This window comes from Quercus suber, unplaced genomic scaffold, assembly GCF_002906115.3.
Source record: "Quercus suber isolate HL8 unplaced genomic scaffold, Cork oak 2.0 scaffold_116, whole genome shotgun sequence".
NCBI classification, from domain to species: domain Eukaryota; kingdom Viridiplantae; phylum Streptophyta; class Magnoliopsida; order Fagales; family Fagaceae; genus Quercus; species Quercus suber.
In genome coordinates, this window is record NW_027069581.1 from 718,662 (window position 1) to 730,709 (window position 12,048).

A 12,048-nucleotide genomic window follows, 5' to 3' on the forward strand; every position below is an offset into this window, starting at 1 on the left:
GGTGTCTTATGTTAGTCATTTTGGTTTTAATTGATTTATATACCGTTTATTTAATTTAATGATTTTGATTGTATTTCTCCTAATATTTCAAAACTTTTTCAAAACTACTGGTGACTATGAATGTGTGCAATACTTGGAATGTGGTGGCTTGGAAGGTTGATGGAATTTGGAAAATGGATTCAAATACTCTGTAAATCATTAGATTTCTTGAATCCAAATTAATTCTTATTTTTTAGATTGATTATTGTTGGTTGCTGCATTATCATTTTTCCTTTCCTTTGGCATATACTCTTTTTTTTTAGGAAAGTGTCTTGGGTCATTTTGGTTGGAGTAATTTAATTTAAAAACAAAACTTTATAAATTATTTTGTAAAACAGAGTCTTATAAAATAAAGCAACTTTGTGTTACTTATTTGTGGTAATTGCTCACTTCACGTAAGATTATTTGACTCGTTCGCAATGAGAAACTGTCACACAATTAGGAGACAAGAAGACAATTGCAATTCATTGTAGGCTAATGATTATCATTCTCTTATATTCAAAGCTAAAACCAGCACTCTTGATGCCCATACTTATTAAGTCATTTAAAAATTTTCAAATTGTAATATATGCATACCACTGCAAACAACATAATTGGAATTAAGTTCTATGTCTTTACATATATATGACATATGTGAACTCATATCTAGATTGCAATTAGATGACAATGCTAATGCAACTTGGTCATAGTAATTGGAAAGTATAAGGATTAATAATTTAGATAGAGGTAGCGTCTAGCTTCCTCCCATGCGTAGATCCACTTGTTAAATATTTTCCACAGTTGTGTACTAACCTTCAATCAAAGAAAATGTCATTTTATGTTTAAGAGTATAACTTACTTTTGTATTTGTTAGGGGTCTTTGTACAGCAGTGGCATGCGTCTCGTTTTGATACGTTAGTGGCTAGACCTTGGTTTTTTTGGAGTAATCGAGTCCGGTACTCATGCCAATGGATTGTCCATTGCTCGCTACTGTTGTGTTTTCTCCTAGGCAAAAGACAATATAATGAGTAATGAAAATAATAAATTAGTGTGAAAAATAGTTTTCTCATGTATGGATTATTTTAGCATGATTTGAGTTATGAAGCATAATTAAATGTGAGAAAATATGTTACGCTATGAAGTATATACGAATACGTATGAAGAAAATATGTGTAGATAACTATAAGCAAGTCCTAGCAAGTATCTTTGACAGTATTAAACAGATATATTTGTCTATGCCCAACTTAATTTATGTATAGTTTTAAATCCATGCCAACAAATACATTAAGCAAGATTATATGTAGATTATATTTCAGGCATGGTTTTACTATGTTTATTGTAAATCCTCAAACCCAAAAGTATGTTCCACCACTATTTTGATGATATATGTTTTGTATTTTCAGTTCAATGTTGTTAACCATTTCTAATTTTAATAAGAATTTTCTCAAAGAAAATGTAGTGATACACATTGAGAAGACTTTGAAACCCAATGGCATTGATTTATTTTGTTGTCGAGGACATTAGAACTTAAAAAAAAAAAAAAAAAAAAAAAAAAAAAAAAAAAAAAAAAAAAAAAAAAAAAAAATATTCAATTAAAAAATCAGGGAGCATCTCTTCTCCTTTCTCATTCTCTTTATTTATTTTTCTTTCTTTTCTTTTTTTTTTTCCATTGAGGACAATGTGAAATTTAAGTTTGGGGAAGGGAATTTATTTTATTTAAAAAAAAAAAAAAGCCTATGATAAGACTATGGTTGAAATGAAATTCTTATATATAATTTTAGGAATCATTCTCATTGCTTAAGTCCAGTTGTTAATTCTTTACTTGATCTTGTTTAATTTGATATGATCATTAATCATTGTGCATACCTAGAGAAATTTTATGTGAATTTTGTAAATTGGATGATCTCTACTTTTCTAGAACTTGTTGAATAACTCTCATGGAGAAATCTTATACAGAATATTACTTGGGAAGTGATTTAGGCATTCTTTGAATCGATTGAGCCTTTTCAAGCTTACCTCTTTATTATCTTTATCCCTAGTTACCCAATTGATCTATTCTTACACTGGGTTGAAGAAAAGAGAAGATATATGAGTGTTTGAAAAAAAAAAAAAAAAAAAAAAAGAAGAAGAAAATTGTTCAAAGTTCCATTTACTCCAATGTTTTGAGTTGCTTAGTAACTAGGGGTATTCATTACCAATGTTCACTCTTACGTCAAACCGTAACTTAAAATATGAGTATGCAAAAGCACTTCAAGTTTTTGTGACTTGTTGAGTAACTAGGTGCATCCATCACAAATGCCTGCATTCACGTCAAAAGATAAGTGACGACTTGAAGTAAGAAAAAAAAAAAAAAATTTGATGAAGAGAGGTATTTTGAGATATTCAAAGGACTGAGAAAAATTTATATTTTAAAAGTGAAAGTGCTCTATTTGCTTGAACCTTATCTTTTCTTTATAGCCCTCACCATAGCCATACATCACAAGCCTAATAAAGACCTATTGATCCTGGGTAATATTTTGTTTTATATTAGTGGAGAGTGATTTAAAAAGCAAGTTTATGGAGTTTTTAGAGATCTGTACTTATTTACTTGTTTGCATAAAACTATCCAGGAAGCTAAGGATGAAGTGAGAATGATAATGCGATGGAGTTAAGTTTTGAATTAACTTTTGGACTTGATTAATTTGGAATGATTCCTTTGAATTATAGCTTTATGCAGATCTTTGAGGCCAGACAAATTTTATTTATTATTTTTTTTCTTTTCTCTTTTGCTCGAGGACTAGCAAAGTTTAAGTTTGGGGGAATTTGATAAGTGTAATTTATACATGATTTAATTATCCTCTTATTTATTAAAATTGTTAGTTTTCCTTTATTCTTTTGATTTGATTTGATTTTTTATTTATATTTATCTATTCTTTGTGCTTTTAAGGATTGAGAAGATTTCAGATTAATCTACATCTTGTGGATGTAAATTGGTTGACTTGAAGAGTGTTTTATTTCAATGGGACACAATCTGCACTTCAACTTGGGAGACTGGGATCAATCTTAATAATCAATCAGCTTGATCAAGGTTATACAGGCTTTGCATGTTTACAAGAATTAGTGGAAGACAAGAAAAATGAAGAAGAAGCAGAGCAAGTGAAGTGTAATTGACTATGCTGAAACAATAAGGTGGGGCCAATTGATTCAAGAAGCCAACTTGTAGAGATTGTACTTTGCAAGGTTGAAAGCGTGAAGTGTCAGATAAGGAAAAGTAAATGGGCTTTCTCTAAGTCCAACAATTCCCCATAACTTCACCGACATACAAGAATCAAATAAGGAATTTCTATTGGGCCACTTCGGTTTTGGTCTTTGTAAAGAAAAGCCTTAGGTCAGCCGCGTGTGTCATGTGATATAAATATGAGCTAAACAGAAAAATAAAGAGGACCGCTGCACTAGAGAACTTTTTTTGGAAGGGTGCCATTGCATAAGAGAAAAACCTGAGAGGAAAAGGCAAGGCCGCATTGAAGATTTTGCTTTTAGGAGTCTTTCTAAAGAGGAGGATCTGAGGACAAAGGCGAGAGCTTCATGTTGATCAACCATTAGATGAAAGACATAAGTTTTATTTGTTTTCTTTTCAGTTTTATTATGAACTAAATTTTATTTTCTAGAGCGTTGATGTAGTCTAACAATGAACACACAATTTATATTTTGAATTATTTTATTTTTAATATTTCCATGATTGAGTGTTTAATTCTTATTCTTAATGCTTACTATTTTTTACAAATTATAGTTTGATCAATTGAATTACAATGAGACCGAGAGGTGATTTGTTATTTAGTTCTAGAATTAAACACCATTAGTTGAGCGAAAGTAGAGATGCTTTACCGCGACTAGTGTGATTTTTCAAAAAAAATTCAAAGTACGTGATGAGTCTCCAATTAATTAAATTCACATAGAGATATGGAATTGTTAGTTGCAGATATTTTTGATATTATTCGAGAGAAGATATTGAATACTTAAGGAATTTTTAATCATCAACGGGAGATTATTAGAATTTAATAATTAGGAAGGATAAATTTTGTGGGATTTGTTAGGTGAAATCAATCGCTCTAGATCCATTCTTATTATATTTTTACACTGTTAGATTTTTACGCTTTGTTAATTCTTTTTATTCGTAGATTTATTTTTATTAAATAGTTTAATATAATTCAGATAGTAGAACAATCCATTTATTTTCGATTTTTCCAAATAGTGATTAATTTAGTGAATTTCGGTACTCAATAACATAGTTAATCCTTGTGGGTTCGACACTCGTTTTCTAAAAACACTTTACTACTTGTTACGATTCTGTGCACTTGGAGATTATTTTACGCGAACACGTCCCCTGGTCTTTTGTTGTTCCAGGTATAAGGGTATCCATGATAACCCAAGTCTTCAAGCTTACAATCATCCAGTGCATCTCTAAACACCTCTACCTGACTCATTTGACACGGCCTCCTACTAAGCTTCTCAGAAGAGTGAAGGAAAGCGTTAAAGTCCCCAATGCATAGCCACGGTCCATCCACCAAGGTCTTTAAATGGTTGAGCAGTGCCCAAGATTTTGCACGTTGAGCATGGTCAGGCCATCCATAAAAGCCGGACAAAAACCACATGAAGCCATTATCCTCCTTCACCTTGACTAAGATATGATTAGCTGTGAAGTTAACTAACTCTACATTTACTTCTGTCTTCCACAACATGGCCAAACCACCCCCTGTATTCGGCTGTTTTACAATAATACGATTCCGGTACGGCAAATCCCCATAAAGCTTATCAAAACCTTCTTTATCTAATCTTGTTTCCATCAAAAAACACACCATGGGAGCTTGTTCCCTCACAATTTTGCGAAGGCTTCGACCTATCCAAGGGTTCCCAAGCCCTTGGCTGTTCCAACTTAGTAGTTTCATTGCTCCCGGCAAGGGTGCCTCTCCACCCCCGCCGATAATACATTAGATACTGCTGCTGTTTCTTCAAACTTTCCTTTCTTCGTATTATGCACGTCTACTTCCTCATATGGGCCTTGCAAAGAATTTCTTTTTCCTAGAGATTGAGTATTAGGAGCCTTATTTATTCCACCAGGCCCACCCTCCATACGAATCATTCTTACCCACGTTGCTTTGGGCTTGGACGTAGACAGCCCACTTGATCCATGCTTATGCACGTCCACAATATTCTTTTTGGCAGCTGGCACCTCTTCACATGTTTTCAATTCCGTACTATTCCCATCTGTCTTGGTTACATGTATAACGTCTCCCTTTAATGCGCCTTTGATTCCGTTATTCTCATTATTAGGCAGCTGATTTGCCAGACCACTTCCAAATATCTCGCTCCCTTCATTAATGGCATTAATGCTCTCCTTAGGGTTTGTCCTAGTAATATCAACATCCAGCGCCGGCGCCGCAATCACCGGAGTTTGCTCGTTCACCATTCCTTCAGTTGCATTGTGAGTATGATTCAATTCTTGCCTCTGTGAAGTCCTTGGACGACTCCCCGAGGCTTTTAACCAGTCCCCGTACTGGTATTCAACCTCTCTGCTGCCTTTTTCTACTGCATAATGCCCAGCACAGTGTCGTATATCATGGCCCAATAGACCACAGAAATGGCAAAATATAGGCAGCCTCTCATACTTGAAGGTAACCCACATGCGTTCCCCATCCGTTCCAGCTATGTATGCTCCATGTCGAAGAGGTTTTGTAATTGGAAGGGCAACACGGACTCTCATAAATAAGTTTTGTTCCTCCTGGTGCCTCCTTTTCTCAGCCTCCTCAACTACACCCAATCTGCTCCCTATCCTTGTCGCCACAACAGAAGAAATCATGTCGAAAGGAGCCCCCCAGATTTGGACCCAAATAGATGCAGTGTCCCACTTAATGTTTGTTGCAGTCATTCCCTTATGCCACCTTTTCAGCATGAGAAGTTGATTATCGAAGGTCCAAGGCCCTCCTCTTAGAATCCTATTCAACTCAAATTCGCTGCTAAACTTAAACTGGAACAGGTTTGATCCAACCTCCAGTATGTGAAGCTTATTCTCCAAACCCCAAGCTCTTCGTATGGTATTTTTTGTTGCCATTTTATCGAAAGCTTTGCATGTTAAAAATTTGCCAATGAGACTCAAAGTACAGCTCTCAATCTCTTCCATCCTTCCTTCTTCTGTTATCTCAATTACTTCCTCTTCATCCGCTGTTAGCTTCATCTTTTCCAGCCCATTAAGCACCTCGTCCGCCATGAGCACCAGTGACAAAAGACAAAGAGAAAAAAATAAAAAGAAGAAAAATACCCTTAGGATTGACCAAAGGGAGGGAGTGCTCGTCAGAGAACGAGAGGAAGGACTCCTACATAGAGGAGGAAATTGGAGTTTTTTTTTTTTTTTTTTTTTTTTTGGTTGATGAACGTGGGGAGTGTTTTGGTGTACTGGGAGTGTCTTTTTTTTGGGTGGCTGAGGTAGTTTTTTTTTTTTTTTTTAAAGAATGTGGGATAGTATTTCAATGTGGGTAGGAATTTATTTAGGATAGAATTTACTATTTTAACCCCATTTTGATTAGTTTAGATTAATTAAATTAGGGGTACTTTTGATAGTAAAAAAACAATAACTAACTTTTCGAATCTCTTAATATATACAAATCTCTAATATATACAAAAGATAACATGCACGCTAACTTTGGTTTGTTGATTAAGTTTTTTTTTTTTTTTTTTTTTTTTTTTTTTTTAATTCTTGGTTTAACCCTAATTCTTTTATCTCTCTTAGGTTCATGTACGCACAAATTTTGGGATTGCATTGAGGAGTCATTGGAATGGAATATTAGATAAGTTCGGGTGAGAGACTTTACAAGAATTATTATATGTACAATTATTATATTACTAGCCTCTGAGCACGCGCTCACGCGCGTGCTCAGAGGCTCTTCCATTTTTTGGGTAAGGTTAATTTAGAGCATTTATTAAAATTTGGGATTACTACATTTTCTAATCACCAAAAAAAAAAAAAAAAACCTAGGGGTGTGATGTGATATGATATTCCTCACACCCCTAGGTTTTTTTTTTTTTTTTTTTTTTTTTTTGGTGATTAGAAAATGTAGTAATCCCAAATTAAAGCTCAAATTAACCCTTACCCAAAAAATGGAAGAGCCTTAGCACGCGGTGAGCGCTGCTCAGAGGCTAGTCATAAATATCATATGTTAATTCCAATTCATTACCCCCTCAAAAAAAGAAAAAAGGAAAAAAAAAAAAAAAAACTCCAATTTCCTCCTCTATGTAGGAGTCCTTCCTCTCGTTCTCTGACGAGCACTCCCTCCTTTGGTCAATCCTAAGGGTATTTTTCTTCTTTTTATTTTTTTCTCTTTGTCTTTTGTCACTGGTGCTCATGGCGGACGAGGTGCTTAATGGGCTGGAAAAGATGAAGCTAACAGCGGATGAAGAGGAAGTAATTGAGATAACAGAAGAAGGAAGGATGGAAGAGATTGAGAGCTGTACTTTGAGTCTCATTGGCAAATTTTTAACATGCAAAGCTTTCGATAAAATGGCAACAAAAAATACCATACGAAGAGCTTGGGGTTTGGAGAATAAGCTTCACATACTGGAGGTTGGATCAAACCTGTTCCAGTTTAAGTTTAGCAGCGAATTTGAGTTGAATAGGATTCTAAGAGGAGGGCCTTGGACCTTCGATAATCAACTTCTCATGCTGAAAAGGTGGCATAAGGGAATGACTGCAACAAACATTAAGTGGGACACTGCATCTATTTGGGTCCAAATCTGGGGGCTCCTTTCGACATGATTTCTTCTGTTGTGGCGACAAGGATAGGGAGCAGATTGGGTGTAGTTGAGGAGGCTGAGAAAAGGAGGCACCAGGAGGAACAAAACTTATTTATGAGAGTCCGTGTTGCCCTTCCAATTACAAAACCTCTTCGACATGGAGCATACATAGCTGGAACGGATGGGGAACGCATGTGGGTTACCTTCAAGTATGAGAGGCTGCCTATATTTTGCCATTTCTGTGGTCTATTGGGCCATGATATACGACACTGTGCTGGGCATTATGCAGTAGAAAAAGGCAGCAGAGAGGTTGAATACCAGTACGGGGACTGGTTAAAAGCCTCGGGGAGTCGTCCAAGGACTTCACAGAGGCAAGAATTGAATCATACTCACAATGCAACTGAAGGAATGGTGAACGAGCAAACTCCGGTGATTGCGGCGCCGGCGCTGGATGTTGATATTACTAGGACAAACCCTAAGGAGAGCATTAATGCCATTAATGAAGGGAGCGAGATATTTGGAAGTGGTCTGGCAAATCAGCTGCCTAATAATGAGAATAACGGAATCAAAGGCGCATTAAAGGGAGACGTTATACATGTAACCAAGACAGATGGGAATAGTACGGAATTGAAAACATGTGAAGAGGTGCCAGCTGCCAAAAAGAATATTGTGGACGTGCATAAGCATGGATCAAGTGGGCTGTCTACGTCCAAGCCCAAAGCAACGTGGGTAAGAATGATTCGTATGGAGGGTGGGCCTGGTGGAATAAATAAGGCTCCTAATACTCAATCTCTAGGAAAAAGAAATTCTTTGCAAGGCCCATATGAGGAAGTAGACGTGCATAATACGAAGAAAGGAAAGTTTGAAGAAACAGCAGCAGTATCTAATGTATTATCGGCGGGGTGGAGAGGCACCCTTGCCGGGAGCAATGAAACTACTAAGTTGGAACAGCCAAGGGCTTGGGAACCCTTGGATAGGTCGAAGCCTTCGCAAAATTGTGAGGAACAAGCTCCCATGGTGTGTTTTTTGATGGAAACAAGATTAGATAAAGAAGGTTTTGATAAGCTTTATGGGGATTTGCCGTACCGGAATCGTATTATTGTAAAACAGCCGAATACAGGGGGTGGTTTGGCCATGTTGTGGAAGACAGAAGTAAATGTAGAGTTAGTTAACTTCACAGCTAATCATATCTTAGTCAAGGTGAAGGAGGATAATGGCTTCATGTGGTTTTTGTCCGGCTTTTATGGATGGCCTGACCATGCTCAACGTGCAAAATCTTGGGCACTGCTCAACCATTTAAAGACCTTGGTGGATGGACCGTGGCTATGCATTGGGGACTTTAACGCTTTCTTCACTCTTCTGAGAAGCTTAGTAGGAGGCCGTGTCAAATGAGTCAGGTAGAGGTGTTTAGAGATGCACTGGATGATTGTAAGCTTGAAGACTTGGGTTATCATGGATACCCTTATACCTGGAACAACAAAAGACCAGGGGACGTGTTCGCGTAAAATAATCTCCAAGTGCACAGAATCGTAACAAGTAGTAAAGTGTTTTTAGAAAACGAGTGTCGAACCCACAAGGATTAACTATGTTATTGAGTACCGAAATTCACTAAATTAATCACTATTTGGAAAAATCGAAAAATAAATGGATTGTTCTACTATCTGAATTATATTAAACTATTTAATAAAAATAAATCTACGAATAAAAAGAATTAACAAAGCGTAAAAATCTAACAGTGTAAAAATATAATAAGAATGGATCTAGAGCGATTGATTTCACCTAACAAATCCCACAAAATTTATCCTTCCTAATTATTAAATTCTAATAATCTCCCGTTGATGATTAAAAATTCCTTAAGTATTCAATATCTTCTCTCGAATAATATCAAAAATATCTGCAACTAACAATTCCATATCTCTATGTGAATTTAATTAATTGGAGACTCATCACGTACTTTGAATTTTTTTTGAAAAATCACACTAGTCGCGGTAAAGCATCTCTACTTTCGCTCAACTAATGGTGTTTAATTCTAGAACTAAAAAACAAATCACCTCTCGGTCTCATTGTAATTCAATTGATCAAACTATAATTTGTAAAAAATAGTAAGCATTAAGAATAAGAATAAACACTCAATCATGGAAATATTAAAAATAAAATAATTCAAAATATAAATTGTGTGTTCATTGTTAGACTACATCAACGCTCTAGAAAATAAAATTTAGTTCATAATAAAACTGAAAAGAAAACAAATAAAACTTATGTCTTTCATCTAATGGTTGATCAACATGAAGCTCTCGCCTTTGTCCTCAGATCCTCCTCTTTAGAAAGACTCCTAAAAGCAAAATCTTCAATGCGGCCTTGCCTTTTCCTCTCAGGTTTTCTCTTATGCAATGGCACCCTTCCAAAAAAGTTCTCTAGTGCAGCGGTCCTCTTTATTTTTCTGTTTAGCTCATATTTATATCACATGACACACGCGGCTGACCTAAGGCTTTTCTTTACAAAGACCAAAACGAAGTGGCCCAATAGAAATTCCTTATTTGATTCTTGTATGTCGGTGAAGTTATGGGGAATTGTTGGACTTAGAGAAAGCCCATTTACTTTTCCTTATCTGACACTTCACGCTTTCAACCTTGCAAAGTACAATTCTCTACAAGTTGGCTTCTTGAATCAATTGGCCCCACCTTATTGTTTCAGCATAGTCAATTACACTTCACTTGCTCTGCTTCTTCTTCATTTTTCTTGTCTTCCACTAATTCTTGTAACATGCAAAGCCTGTATAACCTTGATCAAGCTGATTGATTATTAAGATTGATCCCAGTCTCCCAAGTTGAAGTGCAGATTGTGTCCCATTGAAATAAAACACTCTTCAAGTCAACCAATTTACATCCACAAGATGTAGATTAATCTGAAATCTTCTCAATCCTTAAAAGCACAAAGAATAGATATAAATATAAATAAAAATCAAATCAAATCAAAAGAATAAAGGAAAACTAACAATTTTAATAAATAAGAGGATAATTAAATCATGTATAAATTACACTTATCAAATTCCCCAAACTTAAACTTTGCTAGTCCTCGAGCAAAAGAGAAAAGAAAAAAAATAATAAAAATTTGTCTGGCCTCAAGATCTGCATAAAGCTTATAATTCAAAGGAATCATTCCAAATTAATCAAGTCCAAAAGTTAATTCAAAACTTAACTCCATCGCATTATCATTCTCACTTCATCCTTAGCTTCCTGGATAGTTTTATGCAAACAAGTAAATAAGTACAGATCTCTAAAAACTCCATAAACTTGCTTTTTAAATCACTCTCCACTAATATAAAACAAAATATTACCCAGGATCAATAGGTCTTTATTAGGCTTGTGATGTATGGCTATGGTGAGGGCTATAAAGAAAAGATAAGGTTCAAGCAAATAGAGCACTTTCACTTTTAAAATATAAATTTTTCTCAGTCCTTTGAATATCTCAAAATACCTCTCTTCATCAAATTTTTTTTTTTTTTTCTTACTTCAAGTCGTCACTTATCTTTTGACGTGAATGCAGGCATTTGTGATGGATGCACCTAGTTACTCAACAAGTCACAAAAACTTGAAGTGCTTTTGCATACTCATATTTTAAGTTACGGTTTGACGTAAGAGTGAACATTGGTAATGAATACCCCTAGTTACTAAGCAACTCAAAACATTGGAGTAAATGGAACTTTGAACAATTTTCTTCTTCTTTTTTTTTTTTTTTTTTTTTTTCAAACACTCATATATCTTCTCTTTTCTTCAACCCAGTGTAAGAATAGATCAATTGGGTAACTAGGGATAAAGATAATAAAGAGGTAAGCTTGAAAAGGCTCAATCGATTCAAAGAATGCCTAAATCACTTCCCAAGTAATATTCTGTATAAGATTTCTCCATGAGAGTTATTCAACAAGTTCTAGAAAAGTAGAGATCATCCAATTTACAAAATTCACATAAAATTTCTCTAGGTATGCACAATGATTAATGATCATATCAAATTAAACAAGATCAAGTAAAGAATTAACAACTGGACTTAAGCAATGAGAATGATTCCTAAAATTATATATAAGAATTTCATTTCAACCATAGTCTTATCATAGGCTTTTTTTTTTTTTTAAATAAAATAAATTCCCTTCCCCAAACTTAAATTTCACATTGTCCTCAATGGAAAAAAAAAAAGAAAAGAAAGAAAAATAAATAAAGAGAATGAGAAAGGAGAAGAGATGCTCCCTGATTTTTTAATTGAATATTTTTT

The 12,048-nt window shown here is 34.9% G+C and overlaps 2 protein-coding genes across 2 annotated transcripts in view; both read left to right on the forward strand.

Moving 5' to 3' along the window:
• The first annotated feature begins 7,393 nt into the window (after positions 1-7,393).
• Positions 7,394-7,804, forward strand: LOC136068462 (uncharacterized). The gene has a single exon (XM_065775621.1). It carries the CDS (start codon positions 7,394-7,396, stop codon positions 7,802-7,804), a length of 411 nt encoding a protein of 136 aa, XP_065631693.1.
• A 1,366-nt stretch (positions 7,805-9,170) lies between these two features.
• The window catches only part of LOC112008950 (protein NRT1/ PTR FAMILY 6.2-like), an 11,348-nt gene continuing 8,470 nt past the window's right edge, over positions 9,171-12,048 (forward strand). Inside the window, exon 1 of the mRNA XM_065775622.1 lies at positions 9,171-9,283. Coding sequence (XP_065631694.1) covers positions 9,171-9,283 — 113 coding nt within the window. The remainder of the gene's footprint in view (positions 9,284-12,048) is intronic.